The following is a 24,013-nucleotide window of genomic DNA, read 5'->3' as shown; positions in this document are numbered from 1 at the left end:
TGCACCTGCAAAAACTCTACTTGCAGACTGCTTTTAAGTATTGGCATCTTGTGGCTCTGGCCAAGTGATTGGGATTTGCAAACCACTGCTGTAAAGGAACTCTCTCCCACTCCTTGGCTTACATCAGTTTTGTTCTCTATTGCTCCAATATTTTATTTACCTTTGGTAGGGTACATGCAGAAAGAGATGCTGTTACAGCTTCTTACGAAATCAGCAGAGATCTCACTATACAGTTGGAAACTATAACAGGACATCATCACAAAGAGGGAAACAAAGTATGACTGAAACATCAGAAATAAGAGCCCATCACAAACCAAGCAATAATTTGTTTAGAAGACTGGATAGATTTACTTTTAAGTTAACTAATACATTAATTTTCTTGTGGATTTTTTCTAATAGCTCAATTTCTGACATGAAGCAAATTTTATGGTATTGAAATAAAAAAACCTTTCATTTGCTAGCAGATGCTATGCAAGTGTATCTCCAAAGTGAAAGGTGCCTGATTTCTTTCCCTCTTTCAGGAAAGAGTTGAGCTTCTAATCCATAGGTATCAATGTGCTCCTAGAAAAAAAGTGAATCTGTACATTTTGTAACAACAAAAAAAAAAGCTTCTAATAGCTTTTGCATGTCATTAGATTGTTGAGCTTTCAGCAGAGCCCATTTGAGCCTCTAGAGAAATCTTCCTACTCACTATCCCCAAGCTCCAGAAGTTCAGTGGTATTGTGTGGCAGTACCCACGTAGGAGTACAGTTCCTGGCAAGACTGACATTCCACTTAAAAGCAAGCATCGAGCATCACATCATATACACTATTTGTACAGACAGCATAAAACTACACAAAAGGAACTCACTGGAGAGCAGGAAATAGTACAGCAAACACGGCTTTGATGAGAGCTTTTATTAACTTCAGATGCTATTTGCTCATCTAGGTATTATGAATACTTCCATACATCCAGAAGCCTCCTGGATTCTTAACTGCAAAGTAAGGGCTTGGTACAATTCAGAGAACCCTGCATGTCTTCCTTCTGTGCAGTTCAGCATCCATGATTAGATCTTAAGATGACCCTGCTTGCCACAAGAACAATTAAAAATACTGGTATTAGCACAGCCAGGGTTTCTGTTTTTGAAGGTGGTAACAGGAATGGAAGAGAAGAGAATAACATCTGTTTACTGAGGTGCTGAAGTCTAGAACTGAAGTCTGCTTTCTCAGGGAGCACTAATGCATTTGTAGATATGATAAGATTCTTAGGCACACCACAACTGCAAGTTATCAAATAGCATTCAATTGAAAGGGAAAAACTTCTGCACCCCCACAGAATGAAGGCAAATTGTCATGAGAGCACTGAAAAAAAAGGCAAGCATGTAGGTGGAAGAGTGATGATATTATATGGACTACAAATTTTCAAAGTAGAAGGAAAACTATTCTTAAAAGGTTATTTCTTTCCACCATAGCTATTATTGTACATTGATTGGTTAAAAGTCATTAAATTAATTTTACACACAAATAATGAAAGAGTGCTGCTGCTTTTTCCACACAGGCAAGCATCTGATTAAATCCCTTATGGATCGATTGGCATAAATGTAACACGTTCCAGAACTGGAGAGTTTAAAAATACCTAAGCTTTTTGTCATTTCTCAGCTGACAATCACCATTAGTAACCCTCCTCACCATAAAAAAAAAGAAAAAGAAGACAAATGCAACCTGCAGGAAAGCAATGTGAGGAACAATTGTGATCATAAACTTCAAGTCCACATATTTTGGTAGGCGAAGACTTAAAATGATCACAACTTGCACAACGCTCAGTGGACTTTCAGCAATTCCATAACACACAAACACTCCAGAAGTTCATTATCTCACCTTCAAAATAGAGTAGACCTTTGAAAAGGCCCACCCCAACCATTTTGCAAGTCCACAGTGCCTTATTACCATGCTTAATATGCACTTCTAATAATTGACTGACTTTGTAACAAAGCGAGTCTTCTGCTGCTTCAAGAGGCCCTTCCAGCAGCACAACAGCTTAAATTCTCTCCACTATAGCAATGCAACAGGGATTTGTTGCATTTTTATCTGAAGATGGATGTAGTACTTCCACATGATCTCCTCCAAGGCCACCACAAAATATGTCTAGAAACTAGCAGTTCTTGATACTGATGGATTAGAGAACTGGTTCACAGGAGGCATGTGCTTTCAATTTTTGAACTGTTCCCATTTAAGGGATTTTGTTTGCCTCCTTACTGGATTCCTTTTAGAAGAAATGAGAGATTTTTTTAGATTCATTTGTTCAGATGTGTACAATAGGAACCTTGAGCCCTTGGCACCACCAAATAATTTACAGAGACACTCCTAATTCATTACATAACTTATTACACTTCCTCCCCTTCTACCCTTTGGCTGCTTGCTTCTCCTACCACCCTGGAACATTTTGTCACTATAAACAAGTCAGGAAATTGATCTGCTTGAAAAATAATGAAGGAAGGTTGAGCTAGGGCAGTTGTCTCAATCTGGTTCATTGCATGAACACAAAATTGTCACCATAGAGTCACAATGGTTGGAAAAATCATCACGCCCAACCATCAAGCCAACATATCAGTATCTTTGTTATCAGGCAAAGAAAATAGTCAAGTATTTCAAATGGGAATGAGGCAAAGATGGAGAATTTCTTCTCAAATAAATGAATACCCAGTCCTACACCCACATACAGTAAAACTACACCATGTTCTTAACAATAGCAGCAGACCTGAAAAAGCCAATTCCCATTGTCCTGTACTAATAATGACTACATCCCAAGATTTTAACTGAAAATACAGTTACTAACTTTTGTTTGGATGGAATCCTTCCTCTCCCACAACAATGCTTAGCAAATGAGCTTTCCAGAAGCCTGAGTAATTACAGGTAAATTTTGAAGGGCCATTAATAAACTGACAGATAAATTGCTAAGTAATTAATTCTTCAATGCATAATTATCCCCTAACAATCAAAAGACTTTTCTGATTTCTTCAGGCTTTGCACAAACATTTCACTTTACCTCAAGAGATTGGATGTACAAGTAAACTGCCAGAAACAAAGCCCCACAGAAGTGCTAAAAGAGAGCTCTGAAGGAAAGGCTCTTTGGAACCTGAAGTGGAAGAGACTAACACTCAGAAAATATTTGTGAACTAGAGGGTTTCTCTATTTGTTAGCTATCGTTTAGCAATGCTTTGGAGATGCACTGTTGTACATTGTTACAACGCACAGTAAACTGCTTAAAGGAATTTTTAGGTACTCTTTATAAATTCTAAGTCATGCAATTTACAAAATAGTCCAAAGAGATACAAAAACCCCTCATAACCTTCCTAGAAACAAGCAGAGCTCTGTACTCTGAAAACAAAACACAAGAAACTGATTTCTGCATGCAAAGCTCTTGGTACAAACACCTTCCCCACATGCTCTCAGTTCCAGAGCAAGAGACTGATGCCTATTTCCTTAACAGCAAAACCAGAACAATAATTAATTCTTTAACCAAAGAGATGCTTCTTCAAGCACTGAGACTTAGTTCTTTTGCAATGCTCTCCAAACCTCCCAAGCTCTGCCTTTTGCATTCTGACCTGATACCTCTTCTCTGACCTTACTGGCTAGCAAATGTACATTGATGATGTAAAAAAAAACCCCAAGTCTGTTTCATCCACATAAAAAAAAAAGGCTGTGTCTGAAGGAAGGAAGATGAAATAGTTGCCAAAACGTATGTAGTAGGTGGACAGAAACTGAGGGGCCTGTGCACCTGGTGGACAGAAACTGAGGGGCCTGTGCACCTGGAAGGCACAGGAGTGTCTTTGGAGACTTGAGCCTCAGTCTGTTTTAACTTCACCTGACTTTATTACCAGTCAGGCACTGGTCTTCCCTGCTAGACTCCATGTTCTTCTTGGTACAGACTACTAAAATAATGGCAGATTTTTTTTTGCTGGCAACATACCTGTAATTTGCTTACATGAACACTGGTGACTCAATGGTTTTACAATTTCAGAAGACCTAACAAGTAGTCTTACATGCTTTGCTCACTAATAAGCTTCCTGTCCAGGAACATCCTCCAGGGAACAACAACATGAGTTTTTTATCTTTAAACATACGAGTTGATGTATTGATATTCCTTCCATTCCTAAGACACACACAGACATAAAACCACACTAACTTATACAGGCAGAAGATTTCTAGAGAATGCAATGTCTTTGGATAGAAATAAGAACACCCTCCTATTCTTTTTCAAAGCAAGAAAAACAAGGTCAACTTCTGAAAAAAAATTCATTAAATTTGTATTTGATTTGCACAAACTCTTTAAGCATTGTTACCTCCCATTGTGAAATGAATTATACAAGGAGTAACAAAAAGACTACTTAATCATACATTAGCAGAAGACAGATTGAAAGATTGCCAAGAAAACAAAACAAAACAACACTATAGTATAGGAGTTTGATCCAAATGAAGTACCTGTGCAGCTGAGGATGTTTGTGTGCTTAAGTGCTTTACTGACTCAGAGCCAGGGAGTTCATTAATCTGGATAATGCTGCAGCAGATAGGTGTTTCCAGAAACACTGCTTAACATTCACATTGATGCTATAGACTTAAACACAGCATACACAAGTAAAGATTGGAAGAAAAAGAACAGATCACAAACACAGATACCTTGGCAAGAATCACCAAAAGGCTGAGGGTGAAAGGGACCTCTGGAGGTCACCAGCTCCAATTCCCCTCCCTAATCATGCAGGGTGACCTACAGCTGGTTGTCCAGGACCACGTTCAGATGGCTTTTGAGTGCTTGGTCATCACTATGCCAGTGCTTGGTCATCCCATAGTAAAAACAAACAAACAAATCCATGCCAATAAGCAAAATACAAAAAAAAAAAAAAAAAAAAAAAGAGAAGCGTCTCTTGGTGTTTGGAGGGAACCATTTATGTTCCAGTTGGTACTCCCTGTCTCTGGTCCTATCACTGGGCACCACTGGAAAAGAGCATGCCCTGCCCTCTTGGCACTCTCCCTTTAAGTATTCACAGACATTTGCAAAGATGTCCCTGATCTTTCTCTCCCCTAAGCTGAACTCTCTCTCAGCCTTTCCTCACAAGAGAGATGCTCCAGCCCCATCACTGTTTTAGCAGCCCTTTGTTGGACATTCTCCAGTCTGTCCATGTTGCTCTTGTACTGGGGAGCTCATAATTGGACACAGCACTGCAGTGCTGAGCAGAGGGGAAGGATCACCTCTCCACCTGTTGACAACGCCCTGTCTAATACAGTCTGGGACAAAGTAACCTTTGTCCCTTGTTACTCCCTCTTCAAAAACCATAGCTGATTTATTACAAAATAAATGACTTCTGCTACAAATTCAAATTTGTAGAATTCCACACAAGATATTTCAGCCACCAATGAAGAGCAATGTTCAACTTATTTAATAACATATATTGCAGCAACTTTCTGTACAGCAACATGCTGGTCTTTTCTGTCCACTTGCAGTTACAGTCATCATCATAGTGACACACAGGATGCATTAAAAGTAACTGATTTCTTAATCTGTTAACAAAGAAGTCAGAACAGCCCTTTCCACAACATCTCATCTAGTGCATGTGCCCTTAATCACAACCACACTACATTACAGCTGTTATAGGGGGGTGAGATGATAGAGATGGTTGTGGTACAGAGGCACGTTAGAAATTAAGGCATCCAACAAAATTCTCCTCCATCTGGAATGTGTGTGCCTTTTAGTAACAAAGAACCCAGAAGGTTCCAGTTGTCAGTTCTGAATTGGGTGCAAACAGCAGATGTGCCAATACAGTCACAATACTGGGCTGAACTGGGTAAAGCTCAGCTATATTTGATACATGCCACTGTAAATATTCACACATTTAAAACTCTTGGAGAACCTTACAACCTTCCTCAGAACGACTCAGATTTGTGAATCTAAGGGAGTGCACATAAGCAGCTTCAGTACCAAAAGTCCAGTTTTAGAGAAAGTGCAGTAATTCTACTAGACCTTAAACACAGGACCTTCTTGCATGAGTGTTAGATTACTAACAATTTACACCTGGAACTTCCATCTGAACATAGAAGCCAAATAATTCTCATTCTATCTTTTGTACAAGGCATTTCTCTTATCAGTTTTCACAGTTTGAAACTCAATGGTTTCACAGTGAAAGGAAAAAAGTATCATTGTGCCTCTCAGAGCACATCATGATTGTTGATCCAACTTCTTATCTACCTGCTAATCTTCATTTCTATTGTTCTGGTTTCATTTATCAGTTTACTATTCCCTCAGTCTCCCATGCAGTCGTATTTATTCATCCACAATAGAATGCATATTAAAGCTACAGTTAACATGAGACCCGGCCAACTAAAGAAATTAAATCAAAATGTTATGTTAAATTACATTTAATTCATGCCAAGTTTCCAAACAAGCTTGCTTCCTGTTGCTCTGTGCATAAGAAAAATGAGTTGGGAAATCTTGAAAATACACACAAAGTAATCTCCATAACAACAGGTTGAAAGAAATTAGAGAAAATTATTTTCGTACTTTACCACATCTCTTCATGCTGAGTTTAGAGTACATAAATAAAAGGTCTCTCAATGTATAACATGAGACATTGGCATAAAAGTTGCTTTTGTACTTACCATTTTTTTCAGCTTTCTCCTTGCTATGGGAGTAGCCAGGAACTGAAGAAGGAAAACCTGGAGAATCTCTTGAAGATTGTCCAGGTCTCCGAATGTTCTCACTCTGGTCTGCAGCAGCAGCATTTAGCTGGGATCTTCCAAGATGCATCTGAGAGTGAGTGGGACTTGAGGGGGGATCAGGGTTCAAGTTCATTTTAGCTGCGAAAGAATGGAACACTGATTAATTACCAGATAGTATGGTTACAACATAAAACCAGAGCAAGAACTTTGACTAACTATACAAATATATTCAGATTTAAACGAAAAGCCTAGAAACTGGCAAGGAGGATGATAGCAATTTCAAGATGTATTTATACATTCTTCTATCATTCCAGGCATGAGCAGCTATTGTTGAATGACTCTGACCATATATAGCTTGGTGCCAGAACCATGACTGCCTGTTTTCTTAACTACATAAGAATTGATTTTCAAGTGCAGATAAGAGCTAAAAATAATGATTCAATCCTGTAAACACTGCATAAAAATAACTACTTTGAAGCTAATGCTCTATTGGCTCCTAATTTTTTATGGAACAGTATTGCCATATCTATAATGGTAGAAAAATACACTTCATATTGAGAGCCTGATTAACAGAACATCTAATCAAGCAACAGAGAAAGACAAGATGAATAAGTGAAGGAGGAGACAGTGTAGGTCTCTGCCACCAGAAATGAGGAGAGGGCCATCACTAAAGATGCTCTTTATTGATATTTCCAACTGAAATATACATGGGCCAAAATAAGCTGACATTGCTTACTACTATATCCAAGTGTATAAAAACCACAGTATCTATACAAAGACCCCACTAAGGCAGGGACAGAAAGGCCTTACAAGTCCTCACAAGAGAAACCCTTTTAGCTTCCCATGTTAGCCCTTACTTAAATGATAACAGGATATCTTCTCTATAGTAAAAAGTTCCTTAAATCACTAAACTTCCATAAAAGTCCTTGCTCAAATCTCAGCTTTCACAAGTCAGGAAGCAGCAGTTGAGCATACACTGCCACGGTGTAACACACAGCAGCTCTTGTTGCTTAACAAGAACTTCCTTCAAGCTAAGCAGTTCCAAGGAATACTGTTGAAGGTGCCTGGCTACAAGCTCTATCTTTTGTTCACAATACTGACCTAAAGATATCCTTGTAAAGACGAAAGTAGTAGTCAAAACCAGAAATATACTCCTTAACCCACACAACTTCTACTTAAAGAAAGCTAAAATGACAACAGGATGCTAAGAGTGCCGCCACTGTAACACATGTTCTTTGTCATTCTGACGACTTGCTTGTCAAAATTAAGCTTCCCCAAAGCAGAAAGTATTTTACTGATATTAGTAAATCCATTCCTGTATTAAGTTTCTACATTAAGTTATAAATAAACCGACGCAGTCACGTTCAACCTTCAAAGTCCCAGGAAAACAGAGATTAAAATACTTTCCCAGTAAACCAGCAGGAGTATTTTTAACCGTTGTACAATCACATAAGTTACTTTGCCTCTGGTTTTAAACTTGACCTTAGCGTTTTGCAAGTGAGGAGCAAGGGCAGCCATGGTGCGGGTGTCCTGCGCTGCCGGCAGGGAGCGAGGATGCGCTCGCCGCACAGCGAGACCCCGACTCTCTTGGGGCGGGCTCCTGCCGGAAAGGGCAACAAAGGCAGCTCTCCAAAACACGTGCGAGGCACAGGAAAACACTTCCTCCAGTGGGAGTTAACCAGCAAAAACACTCCTGCCCCAAAGCCCCTCTACACTGTCCCATAAAGGACACCACCAACTTTCCCGAACTGCAGGCTCAGACTTGTAGAGCAGCGAGCCCTGCGATTTGATTTTTAGGATTTCTCCTAAAAACCTGGGCTGAGAAGGCAGCGAAAGACTTTCGGGGAGCCCGGGCTGGCTCAGAAACCAGGCGGCGGAGAAGAAAGAACCGGGGACCAGCCGCAGACCGCCCCGCCCCGGGACACTCTCCTGGGCCGGCCGAGCCACGCCGCCGGCGCTGACTGTGCAACTAACCGGCGCCCAGTGGCTCCCGGATAGGACCGGAGAGTCGGAGTTTGCTCGGCCTCGTTCCCTGCCAGGCCGGGTGGGGTGCCGGAGCGGCGGCTGCCACCCCGGAAGGCCGGGAAGCTCCGGAGTGCAGCCGGAGCACGGACAGGGGGCAGGCCGGCAATTCGGGCCGCCCTGCCCGAGATCCCCGCCCCAGACGCTCACCGAGCACGGCAAAGCGAAGCCACCACGGCGGACTCCCGGCGACAAGTTTCTCTACGGTTCCAGAAAGGGCTGAGAACCAAATGCGAGCCAGCTGCTAGCCGGCAGCCTTTACAAGGCGGGCCCTGGCCCGCCTACCAGCTGCCGCCACTCACCGCCCGCCGTCCCCAGGGGAGGGTTCCACGGCTGCCGGGCGGGGCCGGTGGGAAAGGGAGGAGACGGAAGCTGATCGGCAGCGGCCGGGGAGGCGGGAGCTGTTGGGGCAGCGGCAGCTGCTGGCTTTGAAGTGCATGTGTTTGCGCTGCGGAGGTAGCCCAGTCGCTCGTGGGCAGCGAGGCGCATCGGCAGCTGGCGTGGTTCGGGCACCTGCAGAACGGCAGCGTGGGGCCGTGAGAGGCCGCCCTGGCGGCCCCCGCGCACTGGGAAGGGTCTACGCAGCGGTCGCCGTGAGGAGCAGGCACCCCTAGGCAGGCAGAGCGGCTGACGTGGCTAGTGTTAGAGGGCATGCAGGCGGTAAAGGCCGGCGCCCTGTCAGCGGGGGCGGGTGAGCCGGCATCCTCCGAGTCTGGCAGGGAGCTACGTCCTCCCAGCGTAGTATGCCTTCCGAGAGAGCAAAAGGAGCGAAGGGAATGGCATAAAAGGGTGGTGACTGAGTAACTTGTTACACCTCTAAATTACCTCTACATACACCCGTAGTTCTGCCGCATACATGGCAAACTCCTGGGCTAGTTGGGAGCTGTGAACTTCACAAGCATTACTGCAGTATTAGTAGTAAACTGATTTCATTTTAGAAATAAGAATATTACTTTTGGAGCTAGTTTAAACAAAAAAAAACAAAATCAAACAAAAAGCAAAAGAGGTCAGTGCCCTTGCATGCTGTGGATAACTTCTAAGTAACATCTCCCCCTCAACCTCACAATCCCCAAATAGGAGTTTACATTTAAACATAAGCCATTCATGGAAGTTATTTACTTAGATTGTTTTTCACAAGTTCCAGCTTTGCAACGGATCACAGGATGCTACAGTATGCTTAATTTTTTTAATGCCAGTTAGATCTAACTTGTTGATATCACTTCATGTTGGGATTTTTTTTATTCCTTGAATAAAAAATGTGCTCCCCAGCATCTTTATTATAATTTCCTTGCCTTGGAGGTTATAGCAAAAATCTTCCTTTTGTCTAAAGTAAGTTTGAACAAATATGAAGTTAACCTTCTGTTTACTTCAAATTAATAAAATCTGGGAAAAAAGCCCCAGTTATTTTTAAGAAGATCATTTGCAGTCTGAGTGTAATATGGTTTTAGCGGGTACATACAGTGCCTGTCTGGTATTATCTGCTTAGTTGTTTCTTTGGAATGACAAGAATGACTTGGATATGACAAACTTCTGCTGCAATCTGCTACCCCTGCTATTCACATTTGCTTCAAGATATTATTTTATACAAATGATTTGGTATTTAGTGGGTGTGCTTAACGGATGTAACTTGCTCAGGGAGCAGGTGGAAATGAGGGTGGTAACTGGAAGCTAAGATGGAAGTGTAAAATAAAGCCTGCCCTGCTGCTTGTGCCTACTCCTTTCCAACACAAGGCACAGTCACACATGGCATAAAGCCATTCCCGAAGAGCTCAAGTCAAGGTTGAAAGTGCCACGCTTTAACTATGGACCTTAACAGTGAAACTTAGTGTAAAGTGTTGTTGCTTATGGCCAGTCTTACATTGAATATGCATGAGTGTTGTTGCTGAACTTGCTCAGGTTACTGCTCAAGAAAAAGCCAACTTGTGCAGTAAACATCACACACACCTTATGTACTCATATGCACATTAAATATTAATACATATAATATTACTGAGATTACTGAGAGTAACCCAAGCTCAAACTTGATGGCAGCTTCCATTATCAACTCTGCTAATTTAGCTTTGTCTTACTCTTTGTCACGAGTGATGCTGTTTGGCACTGGCACACTTACCTTTTGTTACAGCCACAGACAAGAAACGTTGAAGTTCCAAAATAACTTGGTGCAACACATTTTTGAAGTGTAGCTATGTATTACGACTGAAGCGAATGGTTGTAGCTGGAAGGGACTTCTGCAGCTCATCTGATCTAGTCTCTTGCTTGTGTGGGGCTGCCTACAGCTGCCTACAATGGCTTTGGAGTATTTCCAAGGATGGAGGCTCCATAACTTCTCTGGGCAACCTGTGGCAGTGCTTGGTCACCCTCACAGTAAGTGCTTCCTGTTCATACAGAACCTCTCACCTTTCTACTTTTGATCACTGCTGCTGGTTCTGTTGTTGGGACACCAGTGCTGAGAATATCCTGAATCTCTCCTCTATACACTGTCACATCAGATATATGCATTGATGAGATCCTCTTGAACCTTCTCCAGGCTGAACAGTGCCAGCTCTCTCAGTCTTCACAGAGAAGCTGCTCCAGTCCCTTCATCATCTTTATGGCCTTTTCTTGGACTCTCTGTGGGCTGTCCATGTCTCTCTTGTGTTGTGGACCTCAAAACTGGACACAGCACTGCAGGTGTGGCCTCACCAGTGCTGACTAGAGGAGAAATATCACCTCCCTGCTGGACTTTGTGCTTTCCCTTGTCAAAATGCACGAGGTTCCTGTCAACTCAGATTAAAAAAAAAATTCCTGTGGCACCAAGGACAAAATAAAAGAGCTTGCAGTTAAGCCAGTTTCTTTGTGTTAGAGAATCCGTAATCCTTTTACAACTGCAGACTGGTGCTGACTTTAGCTGATTTCTGTAAACATTGTTTACTCAAAAGATAATAAAACATAGTAAGAATGATAGCCTGAACATCTGAGGTGCAGTACTGAGATAGAGGCTGAAATTAACTGCTTTTCTATATAATCATCAATGAGTTCTAGAATATGCTTGAACAGGGCCATCTAATGATCTAAGCACCTCTTACATCACCGCTGTTAAACTGCATGTGATACAAAGTGACATTTTCACATTCTGTTGTGCTGTGTTGAAATGTTTCAAAGGCTGTCTCTTAGACATTGCTGGCATACAAGTGGTGGCTCAGCAGTGCAGAAGAAAAACTACTTAAACTTCTTAAAACAAAGAGAGAAAGCAGTGAACATTCAAGAAAACAAACCCCCATGAAGTATGAATCATTCCAGTGAATCACCTTCAGCTCTGTAGGTTTGTCACATTCTCTGTGACTGTGGGTCCATTTCTTTAGTCCATAGTACCCTTGGAAACAAATTGGGTATTTCTGGACTGTATTGTAGCAAAAAATATTGTCAACAGTGCTCTTGTAAGAGTAAGAGGAATGGCATCTGCATCTTCAGTAGTTGTGAAAGGAAGGACATTATGAAAATACCAGGGTGATGCTAAAGAACCTGTACTAAAAGCTGTCTCAAAGAGCATCTCTTCTTTTGCCACACCTTACCAATTAAGAGAACAGCTATTACTTCAAAATAGTAGGGTTTGTTGTTTACTCTGTTACACCCTTTTAGCATTAAAATGTAATCAATGGAAGCATTACATCATCAGAAAATCAGTGGAATAAAAGCTCTAGCATACCTCATGAGAAGCTGGTACTATTGTTTTGTTAGACTAAGGGTTGAGCTCAGAACTTGAATTGGAGCTTAAATGGAGAAATATTTATTTATTTATAGGCAGTGTATAAATCTAAAGCAGGTATTTTCTGTCAGAAAGGGCATATTACATTAAGCACAGTGATATGATAGACGTGGAGTCTGGAGAATGAACAATGTGATGTCAGCAACTAAGATGTTAGTGCCATTTAGGATGGACATATGGAAGAAAGATATAATAAAAGGCAAGAGTGGGATGAAATGGAAAGAAAAACACAAGAAAGTGGACACAAAAAACGGGTACAAATAGAAGTGAAGGAGTTTTGTGAAGATGGAAATGAAGACTCTTCTTCCCAGATCTGCATATTATCACCTTGGGGTTGGAGTAGCTCTTGCATAAGTACCTGTTTTCATGTGCTGAAGTATGTAGAGTAACTTGGGCATCTTACCCTGTCCACTGCTCTTTTAACAGCTCTTTGTTCCACTGTCCTTATGTCAAATACTCTGGATGGCAGTGTGCAAGTAGTAGCTTTGTATAAAAAAGCAACACTCATTCTCCCATCAGCTCTCAGCTGGGAGGAAAGGGTCAGTGTTTTCATGAATACCTATGCTATAGGTGACTTACGTGGCATCAGGTGTTCAGTTTTACACTTCTCTCTCAGCTGTCTTTTCTAAGCATGGACATACACCGTGAAAGAGGAGAAGGTTTTAAAAGCAGGCACAGGCATAATCATATTTGCACAGATGATAATTAAGTAAGGTTGTGAAGGTGTGACAGAGCAGCTGTTGGGAGGTGAGCTGTGGGTTGGCTGCATTCCCCAGAGCAAGTGAAGAAAAGTGCGTTCCTCTTTCACCTCCCTGAACGCTCAGTTTGTTCTTTTCACAACTTCATGCTGAAACAGCTACTGATTTCATTGCTAATCCACAATTTAAATGGGACTTGGCTCTCTAATGCCTGAAGTCTTCTGCTACAGTCTAGAGAAAATAGGGCAGTTTTCTTAGAGGGATGGAACATTACCTCAAATATTGATACATGAGGAAATAGCAACAGGTATCAAGGAAGTCTGGAATTCATGAATCAGCTTGATCTTGCTAGAGATGAAATTTGGTCTAAAATTAAATGGGACATACATAAGCACTAAGCACTTTTTGATCAGAGTAACTTGTTACTCTACAGTTTGTAAATACTTGATGAGTAAATATGGTTGCATTACTAAGTACCATGGTCCTCCTCAAACACATTTAATACAGGCGAGTTTGCATCAACCTTTCAAATGTGAAAGTATGTCATAAATGTCGTCCTGTAACTTGGTCCCGGACAAAATTCGAGCACAATCTTTTGCTCGCAGTGACCTCTAGCGTGAATGAACGAAACAGCCCAGTGCAACCCAAGGTGGTGCAGGTAGAGCATCATCTGCGTTCATCCTGTCACCTGCTTGAGGGGACACGTGTGCCATCTGTTTGATGTTTGACAGGCTGCTTTGTAGATTAAACAATCATGCAAAGCACGAACAAGAAATTGTAGACCCAAATAGCCATCCCCTTTAGCCATAGTAAATAAAGAATTTAGAGATATTTCATTATTTCTGTGTGATTCTGTTGTTTTTTTTCTTTATTCATACCTCCATGCATTATTCAGATAATTTCCAGCATTCCCAAATGCAAGAGTTTGCCTTTATTTTCTGAAGCACAGCCTTTTACTGGACTTAGTGTGAGAGACACAAATCAGAAGGCAGCGATGAAAGAATTTCTGCAGGGACTGCTGTAAAACGCACAGATTCTCCACACTCTGACACTGATGTAGTTATTAATTGACCTCAATATATGAAATATATTTTCTTCACCTAAGTACAATGGAGTAATCATTCCCCATTCCCTTCTTTCAAATGGAACGAGAAAACAAACAAACAAACTCCCAAGCAAAGAGTTTTCTGTCCAGTTTCTCCCAAACTGAGAAGAGAGAAAAGAAGAAAGTGGAGCAGAGATCATTATAGAAAGTACATTAGCAAGGAATATTCCTGACGCTTGGAAGTGCTACATCTGGAATTTGACAGTTGAAGGGAATTTAGGTCTGGAATTAGCTAATTAAATCCCTGACTACTAAGAATTAAAGCTATAAGCACCTTCCCACATTTCAGGAGGAAGTAATCTCTAGCTCACTTTGGACAAACAGAAACCCCCCATTGGGCACTGGAATGGGCTGCCTGGGGAGGTGGTGGAGTCGTCATCCCTGGGGCAGTTCAAGGCAAGGTTGGATGTGGCACTTGGTGCCATGGTCTAGCCTTGGGCACTGTGGTAAAGGGTTGGACTTGATGATCTGTGAGGTCTCTTCCAACCTTGGTGATACTGTGATACTGTGATACTGTGATACTGTGATTTCTTTGTCAAGCAGACAAGTTCAAATGGCTGGAAATACGAAGCATTAATGATTTGCAAAGGATACTAAAAAAAATTAAATGTCAGTGAAATACTTTCCATCCTTTCCAGGATTCCATCTTCTACACAGCAAGAAACAGGCTTGTTCTCCATCCACAAAACGTCATGTATGCAGTCTGAAAAAACAAGTTGTTACATCTCAGTTTCAGGCACATTTATTCTAAAGGATCCTGTAAGTCATTTTGTGCAGAATTTAATTAAGGTTTTAAAAATGTGCAAAACTGTCACATTGAGTTACACTTCTGACAGGAAATGTATGCTATTAGTCTTATACATATCAGATGAAATTCTGTCATATTGTGGCTTTCAGTGTATTAGCCAGGAAGCCTTCTTAGAATCATCTTAGTCGCTACACTTATAAATCCTGTTTATGTCAGTATTGCTACCCCTGAATCTCACTGCTCTCTGCCTAAAAACCTGCCCCCTCCTGTGTAGCTTTGCATACAAGCACATTGACAAAAATGTGAAAGGAAAGTGAAGTGTTAATAATTCTGAAATTATCTATTTAATATTTCCTTATCTGCAAAGTTCCCATTATTCATTGCCAAGTTACATAAAATGACCAAGAGAAAGGCTTCAGTCAATCTGAAGTGCAGATTCAAACTTCTGTTCTTTGTCCATTAGGCTCCTATCTTCTCAAACCATTTCCATAATTTTTTTTCTCCTATGTGTTTCACTGTGCTTGTTCAGATTTTATTTATACATGTTAGTTTTCCAGTATTGTTGATTAACATCAAAAGCAGTGGAATTCACTAAATTTAACACTGACTTTACCTGACATTGAGAGGAGTTGGTGCCATGGTCTAGCTTTGAGCTCTGTGGTAAAGGGTTGGACTTGATGATCTGTGAGGTCTCTTCCAACCTTGGTGATACTGTGATACTGTGACATGGTTCATCTCTTTAATAATGCTGTTTTGTAGCAGCAAATACAATCATCTAATTACTATGACAAGTTAGTCTCTAGTTAGTCTGTATTCTGCAAGACAGCATGGGTCATTTTGAGCCCTTTTAACATCTTCACAATCCAGTTTGTAATTAGTAAATTACATATAGAAAGCTCCCACCAGGTGGCAATAACACTCTTTGTACTTGTACTTTAAAGCATTTGCTGTATTTTAGATGGTAGAAATGCCTGTTACATACCACTTAGAAGGAATAATAAAAAAAAATATATATAATAATATGAGTGAGACAGGAAGTAATTTTCCTGAACTCTCAAGGTATAAGTGCTTGCAAAAAATCATTTGTTAGTGGGTACAGCCTGCAATGTGTTGGACAGAAAGTTCTATTGTGAGCTTCCTTAAATCTTGTACTATGGGTGCTCTTTAATCCATACCCCCATAATGCTGTTATCCATTTTGTAATCCTCTGGGGTTTTTTTCCTTCTGAAATAAGAGTGCTATGTTCAGTCAACTTATTTCTTATATATTGTTATACACTGAAAACATCTTCACACTTTCAAATTCCTTTGTACAGCCAAAAAGATTCATGATTGCACTTTGGGTTTTATAGCAATAACTGCCCTTTTACAAAGTTTTTAATACATATGTCCAAAAGCTTTCTAATTATACTTTCCCAAACTGTACACAGAGACATCCTAACAGAAGGTTGATCATCAGAACATGTGTAGATCTCAAGTGAAATGCTTCCTGAAGGACACAGGAAACTCTTAGAGTCACCTCAGTGTACGGTGCAGATTTATAGCAGAGACATATAAAGAGAGAGAGCAATGCATATGAAGGATGAGTGTACCACAATACAGGAGAGGAGCCAGGAAATCTGTATTCCTCTGAAGCAGGATAGAGCAATGAGATCTGTAAGCCACATTAACTGCATCTCGTACATGAAAATGCCCCCTTCAGGTACTGGAAGGCCACTATAAAGTCTCTCTGGAGCCTTCTCTTCTCCAGGCTGAAAAGCCCCAACTCTCTCAGCCTGCCTCCATAAGGGAGGTGCTTCAGCCCACTGATCATCTTCATGGCCTCCTTTGGACCAGCACCAGCACTTTGATGCCACTTTTATGCTGGGGACACCAGAATTGGATGCAGTACTCTAGGTGAGGTCTCACCAGAGCAGAGGGGAAGAATCACCTGCCTCCTCCTGCTGGTCACACCTCTTTTGATGCAGCCCAGCATACAACTGCCTTCTGGGCTGCAAGTGATCATTGCTGGCTCATGCTGAGTTTTTCATCAGTTGACACCCCCAAGTCCTTCCTCTCAAGACTGCTCTCACACCACTCCTTGCCCACCCAATATTTGTTCTTGGACCTCTTACCTTTATATTCCTAGTAATTTTTGTCTTATGTCAATGTGTATTTAAGCAAATGGATCAAAGCTTGAGGAACGTAGGTTTAGACTACATATTAGGAAGAAATTCTTTACAGTAAGGGTGGTGAGATGCTGGAACAGGCTGCACCCTCCCCACAGGAGCTCAAGGCCAGGTTGGATGAGGCCTTGAATAAACTGGTCTAGTGGAAGGTGTCTCTGCCCATGGCAGAGGGGTTGGAAGTAGATGATCTTTAAAGTCCCTTTTAGCCCAAACCATTCTACGAATCAATGAAATGCTTACAAAAATTTATTAAGGTAATATCAGTCATCTGGCTTTTAGCATGTAGTTATGAGTGTAGTGAGAGATACACCTCTGAGATGCACTTCCTGGAAGTACTGCTCATGATGAGCAAATAAATTGTGTAATTCTGACTTCCATAAAAAGAAAAGGAATGCTGGTGCATTTTCAACACATTATAAGATCTGCACTTTCCCATATGCATCTCCCTGGCTTTCCTCAAAAACATTAATCAGAATATTCTATATTGAATTCAGAATTCAGAGGAATTCCAATGAAGGAGATTGCCTATCTTCTTCAAAGGAATTAGGATTTAGTGACAAAATTTAGACCAAACATAACATTTTACACAGCTTGTTACTGTGGATTTTCTCCAGACAGTCTCCTGCTGGCTTTGTTAACTGTGAAGGAAACTACTGGAAAAAAAGCACTATACGATTACAAAAACACAGGACTGGAAGAGATTCAAAACCAATCCTCTACCATTTCTCTCTCTACCCTAATGCAGATCCACTCCTTTGCTGGAATTCATCCAGGAAAGATTAAACAAAATGAACCCACACTTTCAAAGACAATCTGCTGCAGTTCTTCGCTTATTTTACCATTACAATAATTCCAACAGATTGCAAAACATAGAAGATGGAATTTAGTAGAAACAAATAGAGGATGTTACATTTTATACAGCTAATTTATGATCTAAGATAAGTCAATAACAGAAGATTAAGAAGCTATCACAGGATGAAGAGTAACTGGCTAGGTAGCAGTACATGGGAGATTACATTAGATTAAAAAATGATGTATCAAGAATGTCCTTCAATTCCAGATAAAGGCAAGTGCCATCATGGCATGTAAGGCATCCAGGAGGTAATCCTTTCACTACTTGGGATTGCAAGGCCACTGTTGCCACACTTCAAACCCCAGTTCCCTATTTTGGAAAGAGATTAATTGTATGGGCAAAGTCTAGCAGAGAGTGATCAGGAACCTAGATAGAATTAAGGAAAAATGTGGAAAAAATAGCCTTCCAGCCTTTGAGAAGAAGATACTTAAACACATGCAAAATGTTCTGCAAATAGACTGCTTTTAGAGCTCAGGGCTGGGCTAGAACAGGTTGTGATAACTTGCAGCAAAAGAGATTTGGATTAGACATTAAAACTTTACAAGAACACTGAAATGGACCATCTGTGCAACCATCATCAGAGGGTTGTTCGTTTTTAAGAGGAGGCCACATAAACTTCTATAGGGATATCCAGTAACGCCTTGGAGAAAAAGATAGTTCAGGTCATCTCTGAACATTTAATCCGGCTCTGAGGTTTTTATTAACATTCCTTTATTCTTATGTAAATAGTTTCTCAGCTTATCACAAAGTTCACTTTGTTCTTTTAGAGAAGGTTTGAGGAGCTTCAGAATGTCCGTTGTGTTCACTTTCATTTACATTTTGCAATACATCACTTTGAGAAGTATGATATTTAGAGTATTCCATTCTTCTTTCCCACTCCTGTTAATCTCACTAAATTAACCTAAAGTTTTTTCTGCTGGACACAGCTGAGACCACTGATTAGCCAGAGTCTTGTTTATTTTGGTAAGAGCCAAATTTGGATTTCTGATCAGCATTTGCTTTGCTTGCTTAAACATTGCTTGGTTAACAGAGTGGTTGATGGTGGTCGCAGCTATCAATTTAAACGTCTGATTCACCTTTTGATGAGTCTTATTTGTCTCCATTTCTGGCTGTGCTGCTAATACAACATGTTGAAGTGCCCAGGACAATTAAGTACTACAGTAGCTGTCAACTATCCAAGTTCTGGAAGGCATTTCATGGAAGCCATCTAAAGGGAAGAGGCAGTCTTAGAGTGAGCATTATCAAGCTCACTAAAACTTGTCTGAGGCCATTATATATATATTTATAAGCACTCCAGAAGTCTGTATTGACACAATCTTAATCACTTCAGTTGTTACTAAAATATGTGCAGTGTGCTTTAAGACCATAATTGATTTTGTACCTTTCCTTAAGGATGATCATTATGAAAACAGAGCCAATATCACTAACCCTGTCTAAATCTTCTGCTTATTGCAGCCTTTTTTGTTGAATGTAGGTGAAATTGCCTCTAAAGTGTCATAAGGAGAACAGAAGTATATGAGCAATTACTACTTTGTTGTTGTTGTTGTACTGACCATAAGATTAATTAGATCTGATACAATTAATTGTTGAACTTGAGAAAGATTTTTATTTTCCTCTGTGCCATATTAACCTGTCACTTGCAATACAATACAAAATATCAGATCTTGTCTTCAGATATTTCAGGTGTCTGTTAAACAACTCACCCTTTAAAAAGTAAGAATAAGAATCATGAAGGAAAAAACAGGTCAACCAAAATGTCATGTTCTTAACAGCCACATTTAGCAGCCTTTTTTTCCAGCAAAACTCTGCATAGCTCAGTGCATGATGTGCTAAAGTGTGAGTGAACCTCAGGCACAGAGCCTCAGAGAATTCCTTCTAAGAAGTATAATGGCTGTTATTTTTTCCATTTCATTCCCTCTCTTCTCCTTATTACAGCTAATCATCTCAACATACGCATTAAAGAGAGCTATGCAGGTAGCACTAGAAGTCAGTTGCCATCTAAAGCCCTAGCAATTACTTCTATGGCAGCATCTTTGAACAAATGTAGGTTTATATATTATGACTCTTCATTTTCCCCCTTTGTTTTAAAATGAATCATGTGTGTTATCCCCATATTCCACAGCATAATCAGTAATGTCATCTATTTATATTGTCACTTTTAATTTGATGTGTGGCTGCAGACCAAGGCAACATTTAACTAAGTCAGTTGCACATCAAACCTATAATAAACCCTAATTTTAGGGTGTATATTCTCAGAAGACTCTTTCCCCTCTATTAAGGAAAAAAATGACTTCTCAAAAACAGGTGCAAGAAAATATTTGAAGTGCATACATATACACACAGCTACATGCCTGCTCATAAAAGAAAGGAAAATTGTACTCAGTGCAATGAAGCTTACGATTATTAAAGCTACATTTGGAAGAGAACACATTTCATCTCTTAATTGCAGTCTGATTCCTTTGGCTGCTGTTGAGAACTGTGCATGGCAAGTATTCTCTGTCTGAAGCACATGTCTGTGACACATGCTATTTCTGGGTATTCTCCCAACACCCACCTAAGGCATAACCTGTCAGTAAGGTAAAACAGAAGGAAGAACATCTCCAAGAAGATATATTGCAACTTGTCATATCAGTGTTTCTACCATTTGTAAAAGAAGATCTGATTCTGACAAAATCTGTGTTATAGTTTGTTTGATGTGCACCAGCCTTTAGGCAGTTGTAGGCAGCTTTTACCCTTGCCAAACTAAATGGTGTCCTCCGGCAGTTAGGCTGCCACCTTATGAGCTGCAGACACCAGCACCAGTTTCCTTTTTGGTTCAGCAGAAATAATGCTGTGTTTTGAAATTCAACAGGGTAGTAGGTGACTTTTGGTGTGTGTTTATTCCAATCTCAGTTTTATGCATGACAGATTCTCTAGGGATATTCAAGTAGCACCTCTGCTCTGGGGCCAAGGTAGCCTTGACAGAGATTGACCTAAGACATGGAGTGGGAGCCCAAGCATCCCATACACAGAAAAATACATCTCAATTGCTACATAAAATCAGGTCAGCTCTTTCCAGCAATCTTGAAAATGAATAAACAGTAGTAAAACAATTAGTTAAGTGAATATGAAAACATAGCTGTTTCTAATGAAAATCCACTGCAAGCTTCAAAATGCTACAATAACTTAGAAGAATGAACCTTATTCTATTCCAATGACTCAGAATTAAAATAGTGAGAATGGTAGCCAAGTAAAAAAAAAAATCTTTTTATTTGATGAAGTTTCAAGCAAGAATTATTTAATAAGATAAGAAAATAATTTGCATGTAACAACATTATAAGCAAATCCTAAACAGAACATTCTGTCTCTCTTCAAAACACAGCACTGCATCCTTATCCTTGCACAAGACATGACGCTGATAGAATACTACACAAATATTGTTTAAGAGTTCTAATTTCCTCTTTCTCTGCCCAGGGCCTGAAATAAGGCCCACCATTTCTATTCCTATAGAGTAGCTAGATAGCAGCTGAAGCATAACAAGCTGCTTATTATGGCTTCATTAATCCAGACTTGGAACATAGCCACTAATAAATGTGTTGACAGTTTTTAAGAGCACATATATCAAATATTTATAGAATCACAGAATTATAGAATGGTTTGGTTTAGATGGGACCTTAAAGATCATCCAGTTCCAACCTCCCTTCCGTGGGCAAGGACAACTTCCGCTAGACCAGGTTGTGCAAAGCCTCATCCAACCTGGTCTTGAACACTTTCAGGGAGGGACAAGCTGCGGTCTTTTCCAGTACCTCACTTCCCTCAGTGTAACGAATTTTTTCTACTATCTAATCTACACCTACCCTCTCTCATTTTGAGACCATTACTCTTTGTCCCATCATTACGCCCCTTTACAAAGACTTCTTCCCCAGCCCTCCTGCAGGCCCCCTTTAAGTACTGGAAATCTGCTATAAGGGGAAATTATCTGATATTGTCAGATAATATTGAAATATTGTATTGAAATAACTGAAATTGTCTTGGAAAATGGGACAAATAAACTACATGAAGTAGTTAATGCCATTTGGGACATTCCACTCTCACTGATTTTAAAATCAAAAGCAGCACTTTCAGAGTTATTCTGGCAAGAAGAATTTAGCTCCTGTTTGAAATGCCTCTCTTTAGAAACAGGTTTATCTAAACATTGCTTCATGTTGGCCAGCAATGCATGTTCCATTTTGGTCTCAAAAGGCAGTTCTGACTGTTTGGCTGTTTCTACTCTTAAACTGTGTGTTCCACTGCAAATCTGAATTTGAAGCATTCTATTTAGCCATCAGTAGTGTCCTGGTTTTTGAAGCATCTGCTTATAAGTTTTCTGTCACTGTGTTGCATCCCATAGCTGTCTTTCTGATGCACCCAACTCAATCTGCTCCCAGGAGCTTGTTTGAAGATTGACGTGTGTCTAGTATTTGCTGGTTTTGCTTCCCAGCTATTTTCCCATACTCATCCTGCGTTATTAAACTACATACAGACTGCACTTTGGCCACAACAACCTCAAGCAGTGCTACAGGCTGGGGACAGAGAGGCTGGAGAGCAGCCAGGCAAAAAGGGGCCTGTGGGTGCTGGTTGGTAGTAGGCTGAACACGAGCCAGCAGCATGCCCAGGTGGCCAGGAGAGCCAATGGCATGCTGGCTTGTATCAGGAACGCTGTGACTAGCAGGACAAGGGAGGTTATTCCCCTGTACTCAACATTGGTCAGGCCACACCTCAAGAGAGATGTTGAGGTACTGGAACTTGTCCAGAGAAGGGCAACAAAGCTGGTGAGGGGCCTGGAACACAAATCCTATGAGGAGAGGCTGAGGGACCTGGGGGTGTTTAGCCTGGAGAAGAGGAGACTCAGAGGTGACCTCTCTGCTGTCTACAACTACCTGAAGGGAGGTTGTAGCCAGGTGGGGATCAATCTCTTCTCTCAGGCAACCAGCAGCACAACAAGAGGACACAGTCTCAAGCTGTGCCGGGGGAGGTATAGGTATAGAGAGAGTGATTGGCACTGGAATGGGCTGCCCAGGGAGGTGGTGGAGTCACTGTCCCTGGAGGTGTTCAAGCAAAGCCTGGATGAGGCACTTAGTGCCATGGTCTAGTTGACTGGATGGGGCTGGGTGCTAGGTTGGGCTGAATGATCTTGGAGGTCTCTTTCAACCTGGTTGATTCTATGATTCTGTGATAATAGTGCTAGTGGTTGGGTTAACCTCACAGCTCCATGTCTAATTCTTGTGTGCTGTGGTAGAGTGTAACACAAAAACTAAGTGGCTAAATCCATCTCATCACTATTTTTGATGTGCAAGGTCCCACGTCTGTTGGAGTGGCAGGTTGAGTAAGGGGGATATTACAGCATCACAGAATGATTTGGGTAGGAAGGGAGCTCTGGAGGTCAGCTAGTCCAATCCCCCTGCTAAAGCAAGGTCACCTGGAGCTTGTTGCTCATGATTGCATTGAGGTGAGTTCACTCTCCCGAGAAGGGGACTCCACAACCTCTCTGAGCATCCTCACAGCAAAGAAGCTTTTTCTCTTGTTCAAATGCAATTTCCCCTATTCCAGTTTGTGCCCATTGCACCTCGTCCTGATGTTAGGCACCTCTGAAAGGAGTCTAACCCCCATCCTGTAAACATTTCTAAGCATTGATAAGATTCCCACTCAGTCTTCTCTTATCCAGGCTAAACAGGCCCAGCTCTCTCAGCTGCTTCTCGTCAGAGATGCTCTTATCCCCTCATTAAGTCTGTAGCCCTCCATTGGACTTCTCTGGTAGTTCCCTGTCCATCTTGATCTGAGGAGTTCAGAACTGGACCCAGTACTCCAAATGTTGCCTGTCTAGAGCAGAGTAGAGCAGGAGGAGAAACTCTTTCAATCTGCTAGCCACACTCTTCACGCACTCCAAGGCACCCTCTTGGCCACAAAGGCAGGCCCCGCACATCCCACTGGCGCTGGATGACTTCTGCGCACACGGTTTCGCTGCGG

The 24,013-nt window shown here is 41.1% G+C and overlaps 1 protein-coding gene across 1 annotated transcript in view; it reads right to left on the bottom strand.

The window, feature by feature from the left end:
- The window catches only part of WFS1 (wolframin ER transmembrane glycoprotein), a 30,620-nt gene extending 21,597 nt beyond the window's left edge, over nucleotides 1–9,023 (bottom strand). Inside the window, exons 1-2 of the mRNA XM_064151495.1 lie at nucleotides 8,863–9,023; nucleotides 6,631–6,828 (exon numbers count right to left, since the gene is read on the bottom strand). Of these exons, the coding sequence (XP_064007565.1) occupies nucleotides 6,631–6,823 (193 nt within the window). The 5' untranslated portion in view covers nucleotides 6,824–6,828; nucleotides 8,863–9,023. The remainder of the gene's footprint in view (nucleotides 1–6,630; nucleotides 6,829–8,862) is intronic.
- Between the last annotated feature and the right edge of the window lie 14,990 nt (nucleotides 9,024–24,013).

The sequence above is a fragment of the Pogoniulus pusillus genome, chromosome 11, assembly GCF_015220805.1.
Source record: "Pogoniulus pusillus isolate bPogPus1 chromosome 11, bPogPus1.pri, whole genome shotgun sequence".
NCBI lineage: Eukaryota > Metazoa > Chordata > Aves > Piciformes > Lybiidae > Pogoniulus > Pogoniulus pusillus.
The sequence above is the reverse complement of the archived record's forward strand: the minus strand, read 5'-3'. Positions and strand labels throughout refer to the sequence as shown.